The sequence below is a fragment of the Tauraco erythrolophus genome, chromosome 10 (genome assembly GCF_009769465.1).
Source record: "Tauraco erythrolophus isolate bTauEry1 chromosome 10, bTauEry1.pri, whole genome shotgun sequence".
NCBI lineage: Eukaryota > Metazoa > Chordata > Aves > Musophagiformes > Musophagidae > Tauraco > Tauraco erythrolophus.
Genome location: NC_141474.1, coordinates 23,772,099 through 23,799,464, shown reverse-complemented (window position 1 = coordinate 23,799,464; position 27,366 = coordinate 23,772,099). Strand labels below are relative to the sequence as shown.

Below are 27,366 nucleotides of genomic sequence, written 5' to 3'. Positions count from 1 at the left end.
TAACCAGCACTGCGAAATTCAAGAGGCAACACCAAAGTAAAGAACAGAGCTGTATGACTGCACCCAGGTAAGATTTTCTGACGACTCCTCTTCTGGCTCTGCCACTCTCAGCTACAAAGGGAACCTACGGCAACTCAGCTCTTACTGCAGGTGTCTCTGTCTGTACATCAACAAGGAAGGACAAACCCGTGACTCTGTCCCTGTTCTAGTTGAACAGCCATGCTGGAGTGAGTCCTTAAATAAGAGAACTCCACTTAGCATCTGAAAGACACTCAAGAGCTCACTAGCTAAGCATTAAGGAGATAAGTATCAGAAAGGAATAATGATAATAGAAAAATTAGAAGCATGATGAAAACTTCCAAGTTACATTGCTTTAGTTCTTAAATTAGTCTACAGATTGTCCATTTTGAAATTAGATTTATTACTTGATCAAATTGAAAACAACATACAGGCTACCAGAGTCTTGATTTCATACCATGTTTGCATTAAAAAAACCAAGCACAACTGCAGACATGTCAGACAACAGGAGCCCAGTTAGAGAATGGAAGAACAAAGATGCATTGGAAGCCTTGGCTACACTCCTCAAACAGTGCAGAATCAATTCAACCCAGCTGAAAACACCGGGAAGAGAGAGAGAAGGAGCAAGGAGAATGGGTCCTACTACTGACAGTTCTGTCTCTGGTCATCTGAGGGGTCTGCTGATGGAGAAAGAGGTCTCCTATAAGTCCAGCCACAGGCAGAAACTTTACTGCAATCAGGTGCTTTACGAATAATACAGTCACCTTTTTAAACCTTATAAAAAGTAATAATCACTGGCTTGCCAAGCTCATCCTGAATGAAGGGCAAGCCACTATTTCTTTATACTAAAAATGTTTTTTATGGGTCCAACCTGAACCAGTCACAGATGGAGGCTTCATGAAAAGTGAAGTGAGGTCTACTGCCTGCAGCATCACATGCAATGGACCTAACAAGGGGCCATCAGAGCTCCTGTGAGGCATATTGAGTGTGATTTCCTACTGAACACACACAAGAAGCACCTTCCTAGCTGATACTCTGGCAGCACCTTGCTCTCACTGGAATGATGCTCTAACAGGGATAAATACACTTCTAAAAACAAACCACTGGAGAAAATTATTATCAGTCAAGATCAAAGTACAGGTAACAGAAAGCGTATGTACCTTTAAGACAGCTGCTCTGTAAAGAGCTTTTATTGCTACCTGTTATATTTCAAGACATAAAACCAATTTTTTTTTTCAAAACCAATAATACAGACCCTTCAAACATCAGGGTCACCAATTTTAAGTTCACGGAGAGAAGCCAAAATGCAGTTCAATCACTGCAGCAGGTAAAGTATGCTCACAATTGAACAACGCAGCACGAGAACTGATGGGAAAATTGGGAAGGCCCTTTGTCTCAGAGTGCAGGATGGCAGCGGTTTCCAACACAGTGCAGCCAACTGACAAGAGCAAATCTGGAGCTGGCAGAAAACGCAGCGTAACAAAGCTCCTCTTCCAGAACAAATATTAGGCATAGGAGCTCTTGAGAGTCACTCAATACTATCAGAGGTGGGTGGGAAAACCTGCTGCAGTTGAACACCACCACTCCAAACAAACCCAGCTGTTTCGTACTAGGTCATCACTTTAGGATGAAGCTGTTGAGCCATGTGTTTGCAGCACAGGTAGCAAGTGGCACCTAAAAGGCGCATTTAAGTTATATGGCAGTTTGGGAAGAAAGCCTGAACGCAGGCACCTTTTCTCTGGAGAGTGAATGGCAGATGATATGAAGAGTGTGTTTTTCAGTAATATACAGGTAGTGTTCAGCCTATGAAAAGTTAATACCAAATCTTAAGATACACTGACAGAACAGAGGCAAGTTTGTTAAGGCCCTGCCAGCTCTTCTCCATGTTTGCTCACAGCACATCACTTGAGAGGCTTACGTTCAAGCTAAGATGTCAAAGTGCAATTTCGTTCCCATTACCTAGACCAGAGTAACTGTGGCTACTAGACTTCGGTCTTGACAGATACTAGTTTCATCAACCCAACTATCCCATTCACCAGAATGCAATTTAATACCCTGAGACCAGGAGTTTTGGATGTGGGAAAAAGAAAAAAAAAAGAAACAAAACACAAATTAAAGCCACTGTCTCCTTTCAGAATCTGTTTAAGCTTTCCAATACTGATGAATGAAGTATTCCACCACAGAAATGGGACAGAATACCTCTATGCAAAACAGTGGTTGTGCAAATCTTTGCTATTCCTATCAGCCTCCTGACCCTATAAAAACGTAGGGATAAGTAAGATTTTCTTTATAAAAGCTGTAGTTTATTTCTTTTCTGATCAAGAGTTGTATCACTACACAATACTACATTTTATTGCTAATGACAAATCGATGCACCGGGGTTTCAGAAGAGTTTGGTTTATAGCGTTCCTATGTAACAAAAGGAAAAAAGTTACAAATCCAGACTTTGCAGACATATTGCCATGTCCCTATAGAAACAGGGATGCATTATGTCTGTTTCACTAGAAAAATCCTCCTCTTGAACTGTTTCTGGAGAAGTGTAATTTTCTCCAGCAGGAAAAGTCACCCCATGATTCCATGCAAAAAGAAGGTGGCCAATCTGCTCCACAGCCTAAAACCCCTTTCCTACAGAATGGGAAAGGAACACATATTTACATGGCTCCTAATGTGGTGCGTTAATGCTTAAATTACCAGGAGCGAGTTGGCACATCTTCCAGGTATACTTACTACCCAGCTTAACTCAGTTTCCTGTTGCTGGGGTAGCAAGTTCTCTCCAACACTCCTGAGATGTGTCCTACTAACACTCTATGAAAATGCTGCGGTAACCTTTGCCAGAGAGCAACACAGCAGCACTCCTGCTTCAGAAGAGCACTGCATAGCCCTTCAGTAATACATACAGTTCAGTGCATGCTTTATCTGTCTCAGATCCAACGTTAGCTGTTGTAAGCAAAAGCCTGCAGCCACACGACAGACAGTGCTGCTACAGAAGAGGTACTGCACTGCTTCAGATACCACTGCCCTGTCATCCCCAATACTATGATGCTTGGATTTCAAGAAGGGAGAGTTAGGACTCTGTCCCTTTGGTCATTATTGCCTTAGAAGAGGTGGGGAGAAACTCAAAAGAAACTCTTTGGGAGCTGAATGCCTAATCTTGTTGGAAGGCTGCACTGCGCAGGGCTCCAGATAGATTTCATTGATTCCGAGGCACATACTATTACAGTTAAACTTATGATTAAGTAAGTCAAAACAAGTATCAGAACAAAAATATTAAATGGAGGGTTAAATAATTTTTCCTATAGGATTCAATTTCACATTTCACCTGTTCACACAAGCACCTCCTGTCTGCTTGGATCTGAACAGCCTACAGCTTGACCCTCAGAAAGGAGGTGCTGAGAAACAAGAGACTGAAGCTGCTTGCGACAAAAAGATGGATATAAATATAAAAAGAGGTTCAATTTCAAGCACCAGTAATACTGCCTGCTCAAGCCCAGGTGTCGTCACCAGGGAGATTCCCAAAATCAGGAACATTATTCAATTAAAACAATAGACTGTACTATTCTGCAGCTGCCAAGATTCCCGGCTACAACTCCCAGAAGAGTTTGCCACCTGCCAAAATAGTCTCTAATAAAAAAGCAAGACTGCTTGACAAGATGAAAGCAACACCCCCAAGCTGGCTTATTCAGTAAGGACCCAACTTCAGACCAGGAGTCTGCAGACATCAGCTTCAGCGAATGGGATCTGTTTCACTATCCAACAGCTGCCTTTCAGCTACTGCAGAGCATCAGCTTTTTAGCTTCCTTAAAAACAAAACAAAAAAACCCTGGATTCGAAGCATCCAAATATGGCCTGTTGTACTGGAGCGTTAAATCCTTGGGGAAGGTGGGCATCTTCTTCCTCTGCCACAGGCAGCGCTTACTCCATGATGGCCCGGTACAACGCAGGTTCAATGTAATCTTCCCGGTAGCGCGAATTGATCACTCTTTGTCTCTTCCTCTCTTGTCTGACCTCCTTCTCTGCAAAGATCTCTGTGAAACGCATATCCGAAGCTATTGACTAAAAGAAAAAGCAGAATTAGTCACTAGAGCACAGATCAAATCCCTGCCTCCACATCCTGCTACTGCATGTAGGAAAGAACCAAGTCAGGACACTTGGGAACACTCAGCCTTCTTCAAAAACTGACCTAACATAAGAAGAAAAATATTTAAGAAACTGGATTTAAAAGTCTGGGGATAAGTTTAAGTGAACTGTAATCAGAGATCTAAAGAATCACAGGTTTCAAATTCAACCTATTAGCTAATTTAAGTTCACAGTCACTTTCTTAAAGGAATAAACACACTCATCTGTTCCAACTTTCAGGCAGTCTAGTACATTTTGTGCCTCATGGAGCAGGCATATTTGAACACCTAGTCACAGGATTCAGCTATGATATGCTCTTTCTTAAATCTCTAACATCCTGTGTGCCTGCCAACAGGTTCTGCGTTAGGGTGTGCATGATCATGCTGTAAAGCAAGACACCCTAGCATGCTGTTCATAGTTACATTTTTCATAAGGAGAAGCATAAAACAACAGAACAGGGACCCAAAGGGGCTGTGGGATCTCCATCCATGCAGATAATCAAAACTTCACTGGAGAGAGCCCTGAGTAACCCTGTCTGACTTCAAAGTTACCCCTGCTTTGAACAGGTGACTGGAGCAGAGAGCTGCAGAGGTCCTTACAACTTTAAAAAATGGCCAGGTCTCTTGATGCCACCCTACTAAGAGCTTTTCAGAACAAAGATTAAGTGAAGGAACTTGACCATACCTTGCCATAGGAATACAGGATGAAACTTACGAATACAGGCATGAAAGGGTATTAATGTGCTGTTCCAAACAGTGACTCTATGCTATAAACTCCTGTCTCTGCAGAAGGAGAATTAAAGTCTCTCCAGAGAGAGACAGAACATTGCTTTGGTAGCCTTATCAACTACCAATCTTCGCAACGATTGAGGAGAGCATCAGATCTTAATCTTTTGCTGCCATGCACTCAGCTTGCTGTTCAAGTTAGAATAAGCCTCTTTAGTAGATGTTTGCATTCCGTTTACCTACCAGCCTTGACTTCACTCTCTTAGGAAGCTCCTCTTCAAGAGTATACACATCATCCCTTTTCACCATCAATTGTGACCCATCTTCAAATTCCACCTAGAAGAAAAACAGAAGTTGTTCTGCCAAAAGTCTCAGAAGTTAGAACCCTCCCACAGCTACCCAGAACTTGCCTTCTCCCCACAGAGGCTTCTCATGAAATAATCTTCTCACTTGAATTTTGTAAGATACATACGCAGGTATGCACACTGCAACGGACTTTAACCAAAATCTCACCAATCCCATGACAGCAAAAATAACCCAGCAAGTTTTGGGATATTTTTGTAACACCTGAAAAGACAGTCTGGCTGGTCACTTCAATATGGCCTGAACATTCACCCTTTTAGAAGTGTGCAAGGCATGATGCACTTTCATTAAACAGAGAAAAACAAACCTAAACTTATTTTAAGTAGTTTAAGCCACAGGAACAGAGTCTGCTGAAGAACTGGAGACCAGCAGTTTTTCAGAGGCTGACACTTTCAAGTAGGTAGTCAGATACAAGTAGAGCTGCAATTAAACACTTTGCTCTTAACTCCAGCAACTGTTACCAGTCCTCTGGCATTGCTGACAACACTGAGTAACTTCCCCTGAAGCGTTTAAGTGTGACTCTTCTGCCAGCCTCTGCTGGCTGAGAACAGCCCTGTTCACACGATCAGCTTGTTATGAATGACGACTTTTCAGACAACAATTCTGTACCTGGTACATCTGGATGGCATGTGATGCGACAAACTTGGCTCCATAAACTTGTCCATCTGTCCATCTCACCTGCACAACTTCCCCTTCAGCAGGGGGACCTAACTGAAGACAGTCTCGACTCTACAGCATAAAGGAGGAAGGTGGGAGAGGCACAAGAGGACGGGTAAGCAGCTTCCTTAAGTGAAGATTCAGCAAACCACAAGGGAATCCATCCCCGTTAGACTGCACACCACCCCAACAACTACTCCATTTCAGGGATGAAGAACTAAGCCGAGAGACATCCATCTATGTCATCTGTATTTAAATCCCAGCAGTGAGCCCAACTTCAAAGTACTTCATGTAGGAATAGTATGCAAGTACCAGCAAGTTTTCCTTCAGACCTACCACTGCTAATCAGCCACAGCTAATTAGCTGCACTCCCTGTTACACCTGTTCCTATGTGCCCTCAGTTAGGTCAGTCTCATGGAACACCCCTAAGGCCATTTTGCAGCACATCTCAGCCACAACACGACCTAGGGTTGGAACAATTATCAAGTCCCGAGATGTGTCTGCTCCGCAGCAGCAAGAATTGACTCTCATCATCTGCCCTTTACCAGAGCCGGGCTCCCACTGCGTAACGTACCACAATGTCCTCTGGATACAGGTTATCACTGAAGGAACCATCATCGAAGTTGACCTCGTAGAAAGTCTCCTTTGCAAGGCTGACCACTTCACATTGATAGAAGCGACCGTTCTTGTGCTTGCTAATGACTATCTGCCCAGGTGACAGATCCTGGAGTGCAGCTTTAGCTCTCTGAGAAGAGAAAAATCACTTTTTACACAATGACTCAATAAAGAATGCATTGAGGACCATAGCTCCAGTGCTGGCAGACAAGGAAGCAAAATAAGGTGAGTAATCAAGACACTATCAGCAGCATTTGTAGAAAATTCTGCCTCTGGTATTTGAAATGCTTAAAAGCCTAATCTGTTAGATGCAGCTGTCTTTAACTTACTTAGTAAATTTAGCTCTCATTCTTCAGAGCAATGCAAGGCCTTTACAGTAAATAAATACTGTCTAACAAACTGTTGTGGTTTAGATTGCTTAAAGGGCTACGTGGGAACTTTATAAAACTAATCAATCACTTAAACATGAAATTCTATGACCACTCATGCAGCCTGCTGGAGTCCCAGAACGAAATCCTGCATATTAAACATCACAGCATAAAACCCACTATTATTCCTCATTGCAACAGCCACAGGAGGGATGTAATGCTCTCAGTCCTTCTGGGCTGCAAACCAAAATACAATAAGGGACCTAAGATCACTCAGAGCAGCAGTGAGGCCGAGATCAGAATCCAAGAGAACACTGTTAGGTTAATCTGAACATTCTCAAAGAGCCAAACTTTTCAGCCCCCCGAAGATACTGCTGTTCAAATCCTGGGAATCACACACCTACTCACCTCTGCCTGAGATGGAGTCTTATGCCTGAAGCAAGTAATGAAGACAACAAATGGCCAGTCATCAGGCTGCATCATGACACCTGCTGCTTGGGCACAGCTGACATGAAAGGATGTGGGACAACGACCATGTGAACACTGTACACAGCAACCTGCAATTCTCTTTCTTCTTTTCTTGCAGAAGATGCATTTCTGTGGACAGGAAACTACAGGTTATTGGTTGGCACTAGCTTTTACCCCACACAAAGGTCCAGCTGGTCTAAGTGCCTGATACTGTGCCATTCACTCTCTGTTGAGAACACTGCTACTTTCTGATTGAAAAGAAGCAGAAGGCTACCAGTTCTAGTTTATGACAAGGCAATAATTCATAAATTTAAAGTAATCCCATAGGCAAAAAACATACATTAAACATCTACCAGCTCAATATGCACAAAGCATGCGACCCGAGGATGCTAGCAACAGAAAGCCTTGGATTAAATCGAATACAGTGCTCCAAAGTCAACAGGGCCTTTCAGCACTTGGTTATTAAGCTACACAGAGAAGAGCAACAAGATTACAGTAACAGGCAAAAATGAGAGATTAAAAAAACAAAGCCACAGAAGTAACAGTTAAAATTCTACCAGTGACCAGATTACACTTGGGTCAGGCCTGATGGGCTGTTGCAAGAAAAGAATGTTATCTGTAACGCATTAGCATTTGCAAAGCAGTTAAAACCATTTTCCCCTCAACAGAGCTATTAGAAGAGTTGTACAGTTGGTTTCTTGCTGTTCAGCCATTATGCAAAAGCCTTGCATATCCTGAAGCATCTCAGTGCTCAACAGCAGTCAATAAAGCAAGTCACAAACCAGCGATTAGAAAAATAACAAAACAAATACCATCATTACACCACTGTACAAATGTCATTTGCTAAGTACAGAAAACTGTTCACCACCTCCCTCCCAGAACACAGAGAGGTTCAAAGAACGGCAGCAGGGACATTTGCCATTTCCCATACAAAGAACAGAGCAGATTAAATTCTTCAGTCTGGAGCGGAGATGATTTGGGGTTGGAGGAATAAGCAAAGTCTCCCAGATTCTGAACAGACTGAAGAGACACTTTGAAACCTCATCAGCGAAGCACAGGTGATCCTTACCAGTCTGAAACGTTGCAGGGGGATTTTGCCAACATCTACAGGACTCCGCTCTGCAATGTTCACAAATTTTGCCTCCAGTACAGCTACAGCACACATCACATGAACCCATCTGCCAGGACAGAAGAGGAGAAAAAGAAATTAATATGCTCTAGGCCAACAGAGGACACTTTGGAGTTTAAGTAAATACAGTTCTGTTGAAGTTTGCCGTATAAAGCATGATAAATAGCCTCTGAGAACTAGCAGTGTAATATTCCTTCCTACTGCTAGCAACAGGGCACATGTGGGGCAAACCCAAGACTTCTTCATACTTGCAGTCTACTACTAAGAGGCTTAACAGGAGAGCAATCTAGTGTGGCTTGTGCTGGTTGCATACCTGCATTACAAAAGCCCATCTGATAGGTTTGTTCCTTCACAAATCCATCCCACAGAAACTTCTCAGTCACTACTGGATTACTTTTGAGACTTTGACCAAGAGTTTGGGGCTCCATGATATCCACAAAATTTACAGAGGCCAAGTTTCAGTTACTCCACAGTACTACAAGTCTGTCTCACTGCTATTTCGCATCAAATAACTTCAGACAATCCACCGCACCAAAGGACACAGGACAGGCAGTTGTATGCAGTATACTTGCTGCAGAGGTACCCTGAATTTCAGCATGCTGTGCTACTTAAAGCTATGGCTGTCCTTTGTCTCCCTCTTCAACACATACTACACGGAGAAATCAAAACCCTCTGTGAGAACGTACTGAGAGATGTTATCTCATCAGGAACCTTATTTTTATGTGATACATTGTACCTCTACACATTACACCTCTGCACTATAAAATGCAAAGCAATTAACAGCTGCCATCAACACAGTGAGAGCTGAGAGCCAGGGGTTACTTGAAGAGATGCTGAGTGCTGTATGTGAACACACTGAACTACCATCCCCTCAGTAACACAAAGTCTAAAAGGTGGTGTTGATCACTCCGTTACACCAAATGCAGGCATTGCCTTTACTACCTTACCCTCCGCTACTTAGGAATTGAGCTTCTCCCTTAAGACCAAAAAAGCTGGAACACTTACTTGTCATCATTGGCTCTCTGCAGTGCTCCTCCTCGTAATGAACACAAACAGCAGTCCTGGCACAAGGAAGAAGAAAGCATTAGCTGAAAGAGTCAAGTCCAGAGCCCTGCACTTGCTTCCGAACTTCCTCCTCCAAAACGCACATCCAGAGGAAGAAAACGGTTTCGCTGTCAGAAGAGAGCTAACCACCTTGTACAGATCAGCCCTTTAGTTATCAAAAGCTGCTGCCCTTAGGGCAGCAAATATAGACTCCAAGTCTGCTGAAGGCAAGCAGATCTACCACTGAAGACTAGTTCAACTTGCTTGTTATGGGTTCCTTTTATAACTACAATACTCTAAATTCTTTGAGGACGTGTAAAAGAGTCTGGAACAAAAATAAGCAAATACAGTTCAAAGGTTGATGGGTTCTGCTGATCTAGAGCCTTCCTTTTTAAAGGAATCCCATTCTTCTTGCCTTTATGCGCACACTTTCCTAGTTATTAATAGAAGTTACTTTGTTTTAGAAATAGTAGCTACCAAAAATTCAGACAGACAATGGAGCTATTCCCGCATTCATGCAGAACATTTTCTCTATGACTCAAGTGAGCTCAGCAGCTTTGCAACAGCTAAAAGGATTATATCACTATGGCTTAAAAAGCGCCAAAATACAACAGATCAGCTCCTAAACATTCCTAAACTGCCTTCTTTTCACAGGAGAGAATAACAAAAACTAAAACACTATGGAAATGAACTTTGTAGCAAGTTCCCAGATGTATCAGACTCCATCTGTGAGAATCTTATGAGAAACTTCACCTCTTCTAAGGCATTTTCCGTACATCTGGAGCACATCCAGTCTTCAGTGGCCTTGTCAGGGGGTACACCGTAACAACCTAGAACAGACACATCTCACTTAAGAGGTTACCTAAACTCAGACCCATTCCCCTAGGGCCCAGAAGTAAAGCAGGAATTCAAACCAACGAGCTTAATGATGATGATGTATATTTCAAGTTATCCATGCAGCCAACTCCTATTTCAACAGCCAGCACTCAAGCATATATAGTTCAGATAAGGGCTGAACTTGGTCAATTTGTACATTAAACAGACTGGCAGAGGCTTGGTATGATGTACAGACTTCCTACACAGAACACTAGAGATTAGGGTGAAGTCTAGATGCACTCACTCGCATGAACACAGACATGGCAGTTCTTGCAGGTGATGAGTACACTGGTTCCATCTTCCTCTAAGTAGGGGGTTGAAAGATTGAGGTCAGTGCTGCAGCCAGTTGTAGTAAAGCACATTTCAGGAATCAGGGGTTTGGTTCGGATCTTCCCATCCACAGCAGTTGGAGTTACTCCAGAGTTTTGACTGTTGCCTCCACACTCTGCCTGTAAGGGATGGATATGAAATATAAGTTTTACAGGTAAAACCATCTCACATCATCTTTACTCATCCATTACTCCACACATAAATCCAGTTTAAAGAAAGAATGAAGGTGCTGAAAGATTAAAGAGTTAGTAGGTTAGGTGAAAATATAGTTAATTTATAAAATCTTCAGCTACCGCAGCTGCAGAATGAAATAATTTTCTACCCAAGTGGCTAAACGTAAGGTTTAAACTGCATCCCGCTAATAAGCGACACAATGCACACCAAACTGCACCTCTTCCGGCAGAAGAAATGGAATCATCAAGCCCACCTCATGCTCTACAGGCAACATCTCTGCTGCATCCCTGCACCCCTGAATATAGAGGATCATAACACTGCTATCCAATGTTGTACCTTTATTTTACCTCAATACGGGAGAATTATGATCACACAAATAAGTACCTACTGCAATCCCCATTACTTTTTCCTAGCATAGTTCTGAACAAGTCTAACAGGCTTTGAAACTGACTTGTTCCTGGGAAATAAATAGACTAAAAATCCAGCTTCCCACTTAAAGCTCAGGGGACTTTCAGGCTGTTTTTTTTGTAATTTATTCATCTAAACCAATGTCAAACCAAACAGCAATTACATGTAAAGTTTACAGATACACTTCCATTCAAGTTATCCTTCTTAATAGCTAAGCAGAAGCAGAGATTAATCTTTCTCTTTGAAGAAATGTTTCAAACCATCTTTTGGACCTAATAGGCCACCACAAAAGCAGCTTGCCTAATCTTTTAAAAACATTATTAACAGAAATTGCAGTAGCAGAGTGAAGCTGCACTGTCCCTCCCTACAGTGCATCAAAAGGTAGGAAAAATGGTTCAGGTAAGGATCACAGTTGGAAGGAAACTGACATGTTTTCAACAAGCCTTGTTTATTTAGATTCTGTAAAACTTACTGATTTACACTGAACATTGCACATCAAGCAAAACATTAAATGACTGAGGGAAAGACTTTTTTTCCCCAAGCAGCTAGATACTTTTCTTCTTCACAAAGGAAACACCAGTGTCTGGCATGTTGTGCCAATTTTTATTTAAATGGCTAACTGAAGTGAGTTCCCAGACTTGCTATAGACTTTCTAAAGTTGGAACAAAGACCCTAACCACAGCTCTGAATAAGTATTTAGTCAACATGACAAAGAGGCTCTGCAATCCCATCCCAAGGTACGCATTTCTACAGCCCACTTTAATAAAGCACATTTTCACATGTCATAGTTACCATCTACATGGATATACTCCAAGAAAAGACAGCTTTCTATCTATGCCATCCACAAACACAACCCTAAATCCTTTTAAGTAAAAGGTTTTCTTCCTTGCCAGCTCCCCAAAGACATGTGCTATGAGTGCATCACAGGTGTGGTGAGGTTCACTCAACTGTGCTCTCCCAGAACACTTTCTTGGGAAGACTGCAACACTGATAGAGCTGTTGTTAACCTGCAATGCGCAAACCAACATTTTTAAAACTATGCATCACAGCAGCAACCCATTCAGGCATCTCTATGATAACATCAACGGACTTGGTTTACATACCTGGTATGTCTGGAAGAGCATACAAACAGCACAGTAAGGAGACTGCTGAGCCATGGTTCGATTGTATTCTTTTTCAGCCTCAAAGTTTGGTGGCCGATTCTGCCACAGCTGGCTAAGTGGCTTGGCCCATGCTTCTGTCTCCTCAGCCTCTTCTTCAGGAGTTAGTTGCTCTGATGCCTCTGCGGTAAGAGATCATTAAGCCAGTGATTGTATGTCCTTCTACAGACACCCTTTTTGCAAATGAAACTAAATAAGGCAAGAAGTTACGAACTGAGATGAAAGAAAGACTGCCAGAAATCGAACTGACAGAAGGGTGATAGGAGCCAGTAACTGTCTCCTTTTTAAGAGGCTCCTACTAATTAAGCAACTGTGCAAACACAAGACAGGCTTATTGGGGGAGAACAGCACCAGCTCCAAATTACATCAAGACCACAGCTGTTAGCCGAAGAATCTGGTGGTGTGTGGTTTGTGGGTTTTTTTTTTTTTTAATCATGAATATTTACACAAATTACTGGAATGCTCTAAGGCAGACGCAATTCTGCAACAGTCTCTGGTACTGGTTTAATTTGCGTTTCAGAGTTATGACTTTCCAAAGAACTGAACAGGAAAGAAAGAAGACACCATTCAAGAGAAAAATTTAATGATGCAAGCACCAAAAAAAGAAAAAAAAAAGAGAGAAGCCCCTTGTTTAGGATGCAGAGGTGTCACTTGCCGACTCCTGTTTATGACCAGTTACTGGAATATCCCACACTGTCCACAGAAGCTCAGACCCTCTCTAGTTTCCCAAAGAGCACACAGCTGACTTACCATCATCACTAATGCAGTCCTTAACCAAGAGCGGGTGATGGCGTGGGAGCTTGCTCAATGGCTGACGACGACCCTTGGACTTCTTACTCTCCTTCATTGATCTTATGTACTCCTTTGCTACCTGGACAAGGAAAAGCAATTCAGCAGTCAATTAACACGTGTCCTTTCAACATTATTTTTAAAGGAATTTATTTTGAACTTAAACCTCCATAAAATGCACACACTCTTCCACGATTTTGTTTCTAATAAACTAATTTGGGCACTAAACTAGCTAAGTTTTTGAAAGAACTGCTTGCAGCACTGTTGCTAGGGAAAACCAGATTGAGCTGTACTAGCTCTGTTGAGCCATTTAGAACACTTTTCACAGGTCCCAGCACAGCTTGTCATGCAAGACTGTTTATATAAGAATAGTGTAAAAGACAGAAACAAAGACAAAGGTTCGTCTTAGAAGAGCCATGATAAGTCTCACATATTCTGCAGAAATCCTTAGTTTGTATGTCAACTTAAAAATTCCAAATTTAAAAATAAAAAATATAAAAAAATATACAGAGTTCATTGGCTTCTTGAACTAACAGGCTTATTTTAAATGAAGGAAACTTTCACTCTCTCTGCTTATTACTTGCATTGATGTTTTACCAGACAAACTGGAAGACTACAAGAGTTATTTCCTCTTCCCTTAGCCTTATGGAAGAACAGGTGACACTGACAAAATTACTACTAACATTGACAGGCAAGGCAATAAAGGCAATGATTTTAACAGCCCAGGAAATCTCTCAGTAGGAAGAACACTCCCTTTTTTTTTTTAAAAAAAACCAAACTCTTATTCCTCTAAGTGCAGAAGCAAATCTTAGACTAAATGCATCTTCATTCTTTTTAAGTCTCTTTTCATAAAACAAGCCAGAAGAGAGCATAACAATCACTATCTCTGAAGTCCTACTTAGAGTTGAATACAAGACTTTTAACAGAAATGCTTTCATTCAAATAGAAATCAGCATTCCCCATTACGATCCAATGGAAAATTTGTATTGAAATACACCATACTGGGGAAAATAATCTACACTCATTCAAAATTTCACTTTTTCCCTGTATGGAGTGTGCAATGGAGACATAAGTATCAGCAACAGAATTTCTTTAGTTTAGATACCCATGAGAACTCTTCCTCAGTTTCAGCTTAGTTATCAACAGATTTGCCCATTTGCTGTTCTGTTTCTATAATTCCTGAGTTTTGAAGACATAATCATTATCAGCCTCCTACTCTCTAAACAGACATTTAAAGAGGGAAACAACATCATAACATCATAGAACTGTGTGCGTTGGAAAGGACCTTAAAGATCATATAGTTGCAAACCCCCTGCCATGGGCAGGGACACCTTCCTCTAGATCAGGTTGCTCAAAGCCTCACCCCAGCCTGGCCTTGAACACCGCCACAGCTTCTCTCGGCAACCTGTTCCAGCAACAACTTGAAAAGACACCACTAGGTAAGATTTTTAACTATTACAGCCTTCTCTTGGGTTGTCCAATAAAACATTCACTGGCAGTTCTTAAACACTCATTTACACTCTCCCAACCAGAGTTGGGAGACACACAGATGTCCACATGTATGTGATTTTATATAAAAAAAACCCACCTCAAATATATTAATGTGCTTGTAATAAGAAATAGAATCACTTTAGGTACAAACAGGAGTCTATTACTATAAAAGGATCTGAATCAGCCTGTAACACTACCATGTCAAAACCACCAAGCCACCCTTTCCCTTAAAGCAGCTAAATAATTCAGAGAAGTTCTTAAAACAAGGATCTCCTTGTTTTCTAGAAGAGGTAAGAGTATAAGACTTTAATCTTAATTCTTGTTCTTTTAGCAAAACCCATAGGTATTAAAAAACACACTAACAATTAAGCAACTTGCTACGCAAACACCAATGGAATGAAAACGTAATCTGCACAGATAATTTTGCCATTCATACCTCTGCCAGTTCTTGTTCATTCACACTGGCAGTGGCACTCGCTTGCTTTCCTGAAGTCTGTTCACTGTCAGACCCGCTGGCATCCCCTTTAGCATAGCTATGGACTGTAAGCACCCCAGCTGGCCCAGGAAGAGTTCTTTTTGCCAACAGATCAGTTGATTCAGAGTCTGAAGAACCAGAATATGCCGGTGAGCTGGGCTGAATGCTGGAAGTTGCACCCTGCTTCGAAGCCATCAAAACTGAAGTGGAATTTGAAGCATGTGAAATGGAGAGATCCAGTGCAGCTGCTTCTTGCTCTTCCTCTTCAAGCTTCACCGTTTTCAGTTCTTGAAATTTAGCAGAGTCCACATGATCTAGAAGAAAGGATTTACTGACTTTTTCTAAAGTCTGGCCAGCAGAGAGAACATTTGTGCAACCATTTGCACAAAGCCAAACTGGAAAGCAAACTACCACACACAAAAGAAGTGACATTAAGTCATGTAAACAGTACATCATTAAATTCAGACACCTGTAAGATTACAGATGGCTTAGAAAGAGAGAGAGAATAAAAGTGTCTGCTCATTGCCTCTTCCAGTACAAGAACTAGGGTATATCAAAGAAAACCAGCAGACAGTGAGTTCGAAATAAACAGAGATGATCCTACATTCAGTGTAGCTAAACAGCCCAGCTCCTGGCCACATGTTGTTGTGGGTAAGAGGTTACAAGGGTTCATGGGAGACTTAAAAAAAAAAAAAAAATCAAACAAACAACACACAAACCAATAAAAGATTATTAAATAAAAGCTGCAAAGGGCTGGAAAACAGAATACTAGAGGGAGGCATCACATATATTTGCCCTGTTCTTATATTATTCCATAGGCCCCTTGCTGCTCCCTGAAGAGCAAGGGTAACTGACACATTACAAGCCACATTAATTTTCCTCCAGCTGACTTATTACAAAATTACAAACAAAACATCCATACAGTTACCACACCCATGCTACCAGCAAGTGTGCGTATGATTTACTAAGCGATTTCTATAAACAGGTCACATTACACAACAGGGATGCACAGGACCTTAGACTAGTGAGGTCTCCAATACATTTAGGTATGCAGGCAGGCAGAATAAAAAGAGCAAAAATCAAAAACTAGAAACACCAATTTCTTAAGCAAGTCTCATGCAATACTTCCTGCTCCCTTTAATTCAGTTGAAAGGCAACATCTTCGTGACCTACCTGGTCAGTCAGTCACTGAAGCAGCTACAGGATGGTTGCTTACACCTTTACTGTCCACCAACTTGTTTTTTTTATACAATTCTCACTGGGGAGTTATCCACAGATAGGCCACAAAAGCTAACAATTCAAGCTGTGATTATTTAATTTACTCAAACCAGTAGCAGAAACGTCAGACAAATTTAACTCAAGGGCACAACCTAAAATTGTTCTAGATGCATTCTCTGGTCTTGAAAAAAATCAAATGGTAGTATCTCAAGTATCATGACAGTAAATTTATGAAGTGCTTGCCACGGCTTTGACAAACTAGCATCTGCTTTTTTGGAGAAGACAACGTCCTACCAACTAGCATCATATGAGACAGTGCCCCAGATTTGGCAGTAGCAGCTCCTCTCCCTGAAGAATAATATCCCGGCCTCTCGTACCAGGATAAAGCTTGACACACAGTTACCTGGAAGCTTGAGCTCTTGTTCACCTCGCTGCACAACTTCACTCGTAGGTCTCTCAGGAGGCTCTGCCACGTCCGCTTCATACTGTGTGGAGCTCAGCTCCTCCTTGGGGAAGGCCTCGCTCTCACTCACCTCCTGAGGCACTTCCAGGCAGACCCTGTGCCTTTTTGTTCCTATGCGATGCTTGGGGACGCTGCAGAAGACAAACCCACATGTTAGGTTATCAAATATGTAAGCTTGATCAATTTGTGCCTGGATGCACAAAATACAGCCTAGTTTAGATCACTGTTTTATGAGACAGCATCTGGCAAGTCAAATAGTTTCCAAATTATTCTTTGCTGTTGTGTTTTCTTTGCTGTTACAGAAGGCAAGTCAGTAATCCTTAGGGATGACTCCTCAGCATCTGTTAATCACGTGTTAGGCAGCTATGTTCTAGCCGGGCATTCTTTACCTTAAACAAGAACAACAAAAAACTAAACCCAAAACAAATCAAAACAACAAAAAAAACCGCCACCACCAAAGACAGCTTTAGGAATAGTAGCTGAGACTGGCTGAAAAATATTTAACTGCAAAATGTAAGATGATTAGCCTCTCCATCTTCGGCAACCAGGAACTGCACAGATGTTGCAGCTTGCAGCACTGATAGTATTAGAACTTGCTAGCAAGTACTGTCCCATAATTCCAGTACACCCCTTTTTACTTCTGGCCTCCCAGTATATGCTGCAGAATTCCAATCCGGGCTTTGGACGTCTGCCTAAAGTTGAAGAACTACCTTCCAAGCTGGTGCATTTCCTGTCTACTACAGACCACCATCAATGTGGGCTCAAACAGTAAAACCAACTAGGAGTAAACCCTATTCCCAAGAAAACAGACTGCTACTAACTCTGACTGCAGTTGTTCTATTAGAATGGCCAGTGTTCAATTGCAGCTAGGTCCAATTTCTAACAATGCAGCAGAAAAGCAGAGGACTATATAAAGCACTACCTTTTCGTCTCATCCACGTCCTCTTTACATGTCTCTCCTGTTTCCATTTCTTCAGTACACTGTTTTCCATTCTTGACTTTTTGCATGAGATCCCCTTTAAGGAACTCTGCCGCCTCTGGTGTTGGAAGAGCATGGTCAATCACAGTCACATCCTTCCCAGCTTTCCAAAGCTTGTAACGATCTGGCTGGTACTTCCTCACAAACACATCCATGGAGATCTTCACCATGTCCTTCCGACACGAGCACTGGAGTCAAAAATATTCAAGTAAGGGCACATGCCGAACAATTCTATTCTGCATTCCTGTATCACTTTGCTTTCAGAAGCTTAATTGAAGAAAAAAAATCCCACATTTACACGTAATTAAGCCCCAGAACTCTCAAGACTTTCCCAGGAAATCAAAAGGGCATATATTAAACTACTAAAATCCGCGCAGAAAAGCCAGCAAAAATGACAGAATAGGAACCCAGATGTTATCACAACCACTAAGGAAGCAAGCTCACCAGTCTATTTACAGAGTTATTGGTAGAAGTTAACTGTTTTACAGTGAGCTCATGCAGAAACAATCAGCAAAACCAGAGACTACAATGAGGAAGTCAGAGCCATACAAACTCTGGGCCTACTCAAAGCAGTAGATGTTCCCCTCAACTGGGCACGGTTACAACTAGTGCTTCAAAGCATTCACTTCAGTGTAACTTCTGAAAACATAAACCATGTTGGTAAGGCACCTCTACAGGGGTGTAACATTATCCAGTCTAAAGGTTCAGCCAAGATATTTATTTTGATAAGTGACTTAAGTTACCGCAGTCATACTTCCAGGCTAAACAGTCAATAAGTAATGGTTACAATATAAGACAAAATATTGATGAGTCCTGACCACCAAGCACACCTTTTCATCTTTGGAAAGGCCACCTGCCCCCGCTTTTCTTTGAAGCCTCACTAGATCTACATAAAGCTAAAAAACCATGTTATTTGCTATCCATAATTGAAACGAGGACAGCAAACAGGAGGCTGGCTGGACACTTACTGTATCAGAAAGCAAAAATCACGTCTCAAATGGACAAAGCACTGAATTTACTCAGTTAGAACAAACATTGGGGGCCTAATGAACAGCAGAGCATGAGGTTATTTGTACACAATAGGATGGCAACAGACCACTTACCAGTACAGACTGCTTCCCATACTCAATCCACCGAAGAGTAGCAAAGTTGGTAGATTCGGCACAGTTAAAGCCATGATTAAAGCCAGCATGATAGCTATAAGGAAAAGTTATCATGAACTCTCCAGCCTCCTGTGTCACCTAGAAGACAATGGAGACACCACATTGTTACACACAACTTAAGGCTACTAGATGGGTCTGAATAAAAGGAGCTCCCACACCCCTCATGCAGTGTATCTGAAACCCCCACCCACAGATGGTGGTTGAAGTTACTTGCTTCAACGAATAGCCTTCAGACTTACCTTCACTATTCTATTACTTATGTTAAGTATCTGTTTATTGGAAAGCAACACTCAACAGTTTTTTACTAAAACACAACACAACTGGTCAAAATAGCTCGTAAGTGGTTATACAGATGAAATACTCTGTGACAAGCTATCTGAAGGTCATAAAGGTACTTATCTGTATCAGCAACAGGTTTGGCTGAACAGTATCTAAGGCCAAGTAGAACTTCTACGAATACACAACTTGGAAATTTACTAGTGTTTTCTTCTGCTGTTCATAATCAAGTACAACTCCCAGTCAGCCTTCCATTGCTGTGCTTCAATGTTTCCCCACTGTCTAACAAAGGTTCATGACAACAAAATCCTTCAGCTGCCCATGCAGCTGCCCAGATGTGACAGTACTTCTGAATAAGGTCTCAAAGACTACATCTTTGATGCGTGTGTAGGGGGAGTGGCAGGTTATCACCTGAGAAAGTAAGGAAGTCTATAAAGTTATTAATGCAATGAAGAAAAATTAATAGGAAACAAGTTGTATTTTCTACTGAGGAAGCAGATCACAACAAAGAAAATCAGCAGGGGACAGGTCTGAAAGAAAAAAGAACAATCTCTCTTCACTGAATACATAGCTAAACAGTGAAGTTAATCTAACACAGGATGCTGTGTATAGTTGTAGGTTTAAAAAAAAAATAAAAATCACAGACAACAGAGCCCTGGTTTTCAGTAGCCCTTGGCAGATTTTTCTGTTTTAAAGTCTTTCAGGCCCCAACTGCCAGATAAATGGAGGTACAGTGGGAAAGGACTGTCTTATACCCTCACTGCTCCTATTTTCCTCTCTGAGCATCTGCTATTGGCTGCTGTTAGAGATGAGACAGGGCTGCATGAACCTCTTGACTGAGTTGGTATAACCATGATTACTTTTCTATACCTTATCAAATGGGATGCCGTATTTCTTCAGAATTGATGGAGAGATGAGGGTCATCTTGTGACGGAGAAATGCTTCACAGCTTTGAGCACTTCCTGGAAAGAAACCTGTTTAAAATAAAGGCAAGGAGAGATGTCACCATTCTGCTGTGAATTAAATTATTTTTCAGTAATTTTTAGGAAAAGTTACTGTCTAAACAGTGCTTTTCCCTAGGCCTACAAGTAGGGATCACCTTATTTGAAGTGTGCTAGCTTGCATTCTGAAGAAAAAGGACAACTCCTGGAGATTTATCTTTAACAGATGCCAGTTTGAAAGAGCGTAAGAAAGACTGCACATAGAAGGCTCTTCCCTTGGCTATAACCTTCCAGTTTTAATAATCAACAGTTAAGGATTTTCTCATTACAGAGACCACAAGTGCAATACTTGTAATGTGACATTTCTCTTTTGTGTATTCTACAAACACATACTCAGAAGTAACATAATCTATATTTTAAAAGGAAAATTATCAGTTCAGTCATGCCAGCCTGTGCTCTTATAAATGTTACAGGTATGTTGTGCTCTAGAAGAGCTGAAAGCTGTTACAGCTGTCCATCCCACCTTCTGCAAAAGGCAGGACATGAATTGCTTGATTACCTTTTGCAAGTCTTTCCAGTCGCTTCCCATGCTCTGGAGGGATAGAGTACCTGCAGTCATAAGAACAAATCTGTTAAGTTGAAGTGACAGGACAAAAATCTCAAAGCTTGACTGGAAATCATAAAAAGGCATCAAGGCATGCATTGCTTAAAAAAAAAAAAAATCCTCCATCTGTCTCTTTCAAAGTTTGATGATATAAAGCTAAAAATCTTTATCAAGGACTTTTACCTCTCTATCCAAATTAAAATTGGAAGCCAAAGGTTGGCCATCTCCTCCACTGCCTTTTGCTAAAGCAGTCAAAGAACTAAAGACTCTGATACATTTGACTGACAGATCTGCGCAGCAAAACACGAATTGCGAGAAGAAAGGCAAGAGTGCTTCCTGACCTGTCTCAGTTCACAGGTGTGTAATTGCCAGTATACTCAGTGCAGAGAGGAACACAGAGCAAGAGAAAAAACAGAATCATCTCTTTCAGCTGCTCAGACCAAGGCAGGACTCAGTAAGACACAGTGCCACATCCCTAACATGCACACAACTTGTAGTGTGCTCTTTAGGGCTACATCTCTCTCTGTACTCACCTTTTTATGGGTGCTACAAAACTCCTAGTTGGTTTGACTACAGTAAATAAAACCACATACTTAGCTTGGTTTCGCTCAGGAATAGAGTGCTATATTCTTGATGGAGTTCCTTGTTAAATAAGCCAGATTAAGGTATTAGCAAAGCTAACTTCTTCCACATTCTACTGTAAAAGAAGCAATGGTCAAAAGGTTTATCTGACTAAACTATTCTGCTTCATATTCCTATGCTCCTGCTGCTGCATGGGGTTGTTCACCAGTCACATGGCACTAGCTATTATTTTTTAATTCAAAGTTGCATTAAAACACAGCCAAAAATACGAGTTTCCAACAAAAGTGCCATGGAAACAATTGTTGAAGTTGCTTGAGAAATTTATATGTGAACAGAAGGGAATGATTCAGTCTTAAAATGCAACCCATGCTACAGAAAAATTTGGGAGCCTCCCCTAAAAAACAGTCATGAAAGCTCAAACACTAGAAGAACCACTCGGCAAAATCCCTAGTCTGCTTTTAGTTCTATGACAAATAGCTACATTTCAAAGTCTGTTAAAAATCACTTGTTCCCCTACTGCCTGCACGACAACTGGCACAGTACCTCTGTATAGTCATTTTAGAGCCTCAGGAAATCAAAAGCAAGTTTTCCAAGTTGTGGCCCTATCACAGCAGAGAGTGTCCACCTTACATAGTAATTCTGAAGAACTCTTTACATCAGGACAGCAAATGGACTCTCTAGAAGGTAACAAAACGCTACTGAGGACACGTCCTGCTCTGCAGTTTGTACAGGTTTCTAGTGTTCTTGTCATCAGATACAACTGCAGTGTAAGATCACATGGATGTAATTCCTTTAGTCAACTTCTGTAACTTCAGGACTTTGACTCTGATATTTATGGTATTGTTTTTCAACATCTAGAAGCTTCCCTAGAAAATCTTACCATGACTTGGGTTCCCCAAAATGCAAGTAATTAATACTGTAGAGATCCATGTCTTCAGTATGCCAAGCAAAGGAAGTTTTCCACATGCCAAAATACAGGTAAGGAGTATTCACTCCTTCAATGGTTATGCCGCTTTCATTCTCCACAATATCCAGGATCGTGTTCAATCTGCCAATATTCCACGCATCTACATGCTGCAAAACACAAGCCTCACATTCAGCAAGCGTTACGAAGAACAGAACCACACAACTAAGATGACAGTTGCAAAAGCTGCCAGACTGTCGTGAAACAACACATCAAGAAAAACCATCTACTGACACAGCTCAAACCATTAGTTAGTTTACCTAAAACAAAATCTTGCACGGTGTTAGCTTACATACTGATTGCTTACTAGCCACCTTTATGGAGGAAAAAAAAGTTATCAGCCCGCATAATGATTAGGAAGGACAAATAATTATGAAGCTGCAGACTTTACAGAGCAGAGAACAAGAGTGCGAGCTTGAGCCGATGTTCTATTTAGAAGATGGTAGACTGAACCCTCTTGGACAGAAACACTTTTCATTCCAAACATCTTTTAAAAAAGTAAATCATAATTTAGGAGACCAGCAAACAGAATACATACCCTTTTCTAACCTTTGTCATCCTAATACATAAATACACGCACGCCTACATAAAAATACACGTGCTAGTGGATGCCAAAGCAGCGCGTTTTCGCGGATCAACACTTGAACTCCCGTACGCCTTTCGGGACAAAGCTAGGCTCACTACGCTGTGTTACACTGACGCGCTAACAGAGGTCCCTCAGAACGTTACCTCTATTAGCCGCCTTTAACTATCTGGTTTAAATGGAGAGTATGTTATAAACATATGGTTTGCTGTGTTCCTGCCTACTCCGGAAGCTGGAACTCTGCTAAGACTATCATTAACTCTTTCTGAAAGTTAAGAGTCAAATGCTACATTAGTATTTAAGGAATGCAATATACAAGGATAACCGCTACTTGAAAAACCAAACAGTTTTCTCACCTTGTCGTAAAGTGTGCCATTAACATCGGCACCATAGATCGGGGCATTGAATGTAAGGTTCTTCCAGTATTTTCGTTCAAGGTCTTCAAAGTCTGTGTAGCGGGGTGTGCAATACCTGAAAAAACAGCAAAGATGCTGAAGAGCTTGCAGTCTGATACTTGACAAGTCTAAACCAACATTCTCCACCACTGAAAGAATCAAGAGCTATGATAAAAATATCTGAAGCAGGTTATCAGCCAGACCCCTACCTCTCAGAACAGCAATGAGGGCAGCCACAGCTCTGTTCCTGTGAGACTGGCGGAACAAAGGATCAGGAAGAAAATTACTTCCCCCGTTTCTCAGTTTACTTTCATTTTTGCTTTGTGTACCTCTCTCACGTCAGAACAATTTCACTTTCTAGTTGATGCTACACATCAAGGAAGGATGCAGTCAAAAATCACAAATGATACAAAGAACAACTTGGAAAAAAACCAACCCCAAACCCAAAGTTTTCTGCCACTGTAAAAGTAACAAACATTTCCAGACTCATCAGCTAGTACAGTGGTCAAGTATGCTCAGTTTACCAACAGAACATCTGCTCTTGATGTCCACTCCCTGCTAATGATATACTGGCCTCTTTGTGCAGCACTGAGGGGTCAAATCTACACTCTAACACCTATTTAACATGTGTGTGTATAGATATATTCCAAACAATTCCATATGTAGCATTGAAGAGAAATTTTCAGCATATTATTCTATTTGAGAAACAGACCCTAAGATATCTGACATGTACGCTCTTGCAAGACAAAATGAGATTTAGTGGGCAGAGCGCAGCTGGCAATTCCAAAGTCATTTCCAAACAGTGATTTCTACAGCTTAAACTCCTTTCAAAGTGAATTTTTCTCTGTGTCCTTTTTCATATCAAGAACATTCCTGTCCCTACTGCTCTACTCAGTAAAAATCTCGATGCTCCAGCTACTGGGGACAAACAGACAGGAGACCACAGCAGAGATGAGAAGTTCTGCCGGCATTATGTAGCCTCTTGCCAAACAATGCAAGCGACAAAGGTCCCCATCCACACAGGCAGCTTTCCAAGCACATCCCATCTGCCCCGGGCGTTACGCTCATGCCTCCGACCCGCACTGGTCCGTGGCGCGGCCCCGGCCCCAGGGAAGTCGGGCAACGGCAACCCGGGCGGTGACTATTTGCACGGAGACGCGAGCGCGGACGTACTTGTCGCTGTTGGCGATTCTTCTGAACTCACGGACCGTCATGGCCTTCTTCTGGATGTTGTACTGCGTAAAGAGGCCGGACTGCCCCGTCACCACCTGCTGGATGGGCGCTGGGATGACGAGCTCGTCGATGTCATCGTAGCACCGCCGCGGCTTCCACTCCTTCGGAGGAACTATCTGCAGGGAGCAAAACGCACCCGTTAACCGCCGGGCACATCGGCCCGGCCGCTGCCACGGAAAGCCTCAAACTTGGGGAAGCCGGGCTGAAAACCCGCGGCCGGGGCACGCCCGCCGCACCGGCGCTGCGGGGTAAACAAAGGGCGGAGGCGGCCCGGCGCCGCTCGGCGGACGAGGGCCGAGCCCGGTGCGCGGCCCGGCCTCCGCCCGGGAGGGGGGTGGGGGTCGCACCTTGGCCAGCCCGGCGCGGTGGGCGCCCTGCGACTCCACGTAGGCGATGTACCGGCTGAAGTCCCGGAACTGCTCCATGGTGGGGCGGAAGGTCATGATCCGCGCGCTGGGTTGAGGCTCTCCAGCTCCGAGGCCATGTTGCCGGGCCGGCCCTGCACGGAGGAGGGGGGGGCGGGGGGGGGGGGGGGTGAGGGGGGGCGGGTCACCCCGCGCACCCCTCCCCCACGCCGCCCCGCCCCGCCCCGCCGCTCCGGGCGGTCCCCGTCGTGCGCGCACGCCCCGCCCTCTCCGCCCGCCGGCCAATCTCCGCGGGGTCCGCACCAGCCCTGCCTCCCCATTGGCGGAGGGCGCCTGCCCGTCAAGACCACGGCTCTCTTTCGTCCTCACGGCGGAGAACGCCACCGATTCACGCCCCTCCCCCTCCCCCCCGCCCCCCCCGGCCGGGGCGAGCCTGTTCCGACGCGGAGGGGTCCGAGTCCCCGCCCGGCGTGCTCACGTCAGTAAGGCGTCTCTCTTCTTCGCCGCCTCCGCCCTCCCCCCCCCGTCCAGCGCCCGGCCGCCGTATCCCTGCGCACCACGCGCCCAATGAGTCCGGCGGGCCGCCGACGCCACCGCGGCCGTTCCCCACCGCCCGAGCCCCGCCCTGGCGCCCTGGCCCGCCCCCTTCCCCTCCGCCGCCCGCCCCGCCTCCGCCGCCGCAGCCAATCGCCGCACGCTCTCGCTTCGCAGCCAATAGGAATTCGACGGCCGGCCGGGGCGGGCCAGCGAATCAGGAGGCCCGGAGCGGGGAGGTTGCTAGGCGGCCGGGCCGAGGGCCGCGCCGGGCCGGCGGGCTGTCGCTAGGGGGCGGTTGCTAGGGAGGCCCGGGCCTGCCGAGGCGCCCGGGGAGGCCGGGCCGGGGGCAGCCGGGGTCCCCAGGCAGTCACGGCGGGCGGGCCCACCCATGCCCCGCCCACACCCCGCCTCCGGATCCCCGGGGACACCCGCCGGGAGTGGGGACAGAGCCCAGGCCCGAGGGCAGCGCGACTGCTGGGCCTCGCAGCGACCCGGGGCAGGTCCGGGCTTCTGCGGGCTCTCGGTCCTGCCCTCAGAGGAGAGGCCGGGACTGACCGGCCGAGCGGGGACAGGAGCCTCGCCCGCCCGCGCAGCAGCCGTTTGCTGTCGGATATGCGAGACTGCAGCGCGCAGTCCCGGAGCAGGGGCCCAGGGCCTGCCCTGAGCGGCCGGTGAAGAGGACTGGGCCTGGGGCAGGTGGCATGAGGCACGCGGTGGCCCTCACACCGCCGGCGGGGCTCCTGGAGCTGGTGCAGCCGGTCGTGCAGGCACGATTAGTGCGCAGTCGGAAGTGCTGGGTATTAATCCTGTGTAAATGGGTGCCGTGGTGAGCTAATAGATTTCGGGCCCTGAATGGTGACACACAATAGGCATGTGCCAGTTGAACGTATTAACCGAGCTAATTATACTCTGACAATTTCTGTGTGTAAGCAAAGCCAAAGTAGAAGTTGATACTATGCAAACTTCTGGCAGCAAACACAACCAGGTGCTGGCCTGGCGCCAGGCCTGGCCCGTGCAAGGGAGTTCCAGCAGCACAGATCGGTGAGCTAGAAACGTGGAAAAGTGTCTCTGTGGCCAGCGTACGTTGTCGATAATCCACTGCTGTTGTGTTGAGGATTGGGAGCTGACAGTATAGCTTTAGCAGTAAATGCTTGGAAGTGTGGACAAGGCTGAATGCTTTACGGAGCTTTGCTAGGGATGCTGACCTTCCCTTGGTTGGGACTGGCTGCAATTTTCACAGATTGTGTTGTGCTAAATGCTTTTTAAATGTCTAAGTGCTAACAGACAACCATGAAAGTAAACACAGCCCACCTGAAAGAGCTTGTGACCGCCCTTAGAGACCACACTCAGTCCCTTGTGCCTAAATAAAACCTTAATGTCCTTGTATGTTTCTCCTGATAGGCATTTACTTTCGTTTCATGCTATGGGCATGCGGCAGCACTGAAAGTCATACCAAAACACCACTTCAACACAAATTTTCTGTGGTCTGCTGCTTCTCTGACCTGCTCAGACTCCGAATTGCCAGGTATATGGACCAGAACCTCAAAGTGGATTAAAATTGCAGCAGGCACAACACTTGGCCTCCTACAGATGGAGGTCCCAATACAGGTGACTGACAGGTAACAGTTTGAGAGGCACTCTTGTTTCTGGCATTTCTGATGTCCTGGCAGCTGTGCTTGCTATCCATTAGTCAAGAAAGACCAGCTTTCTGTTATCAGGAAACATAAGCCAGTCTTTTTATAATGACGAGTGGTAAAATGTTGCCATGAGCAGGAACGTGTAGGCAGGAAAGCTTGATGACATGTAATTGTTACTGTGGACTGAGATTACTTACGAAAACTGGCAAAAGGGCAACAA

General features: G+C 43.9%; 1 protein-coding gene across 1 annotated transcript; it reads right to left on the bottom strand.

Annotated features, from left to right (window-relative positions):
• Positions 1–323: 323 nt before the first annotated feature.
• KDM4A (lysine demethylase 4A) lies at positions 324–25,485 on the bottom strand. The gene is made up of 22 exons (XM_086617938.1): positions 25,451–25,485; positions 24,955–25,106; positions 24,548–24,723; positions 23,336–23,450; positions 22,313–22,506; positions 20,806–20,855; positions 20,176–20,279; positions 18,970–19,107; positions 17,810–18,054; positions 16,828–17,018; positions 15,168–15,520; positions 13,202–13,322; positions 12,395–12,573; positions 10,624–10,828; positions 10,257–10,333; positions 9,465–9,520; positions 8,400–8,508; positions 7,271–7,459; positions 6,454–6,624; positions 5,832–5,951; positions 5,103–5,195; positions 324–4,071 (listed from the first exon to the last, which is right to left on the bottom strand). Exons 2-22 carry the CDS (start codon positions 25,048–25,050, stop codon positions 3,931–3,933), a joined length of 3,123 nt encoding a protein of 1,040 aa, XP_086474064.1. The 5' UTR covers positions 25,051–25,106; positions 25,451–25,485; the 3' UTR covers positions 324–3,930.
• Positions 25,486–27,366: the final 1,881 nt, after the last annotated feature.

Excerpts from the sequence above, each read along its gene's own strand:
- KDM4A (XM_086617938.1), bottom strand. The coding sequence starts at position 25,050 with ATGACCTTCCGCCCCACCATGGAGCAGTTCCGGGACTTCAGCCGGTAC. Across the intron at positions 13,323-15,167 it reads ATGAACAAGAACTGGCAGAG|GTAGCAAAGGAGTACATAAG; the intron begins GTATGAATGGCA and ends TTCCTTGTCCAG. Across the intron at positions 8,509-9,464 it reads CAGAGAGCCAATGATGACAA|ATGGGTTCATGTGATGTGTG; the intron begins GTAAGTGTTCCA and ends CTGTCCTGGCAG.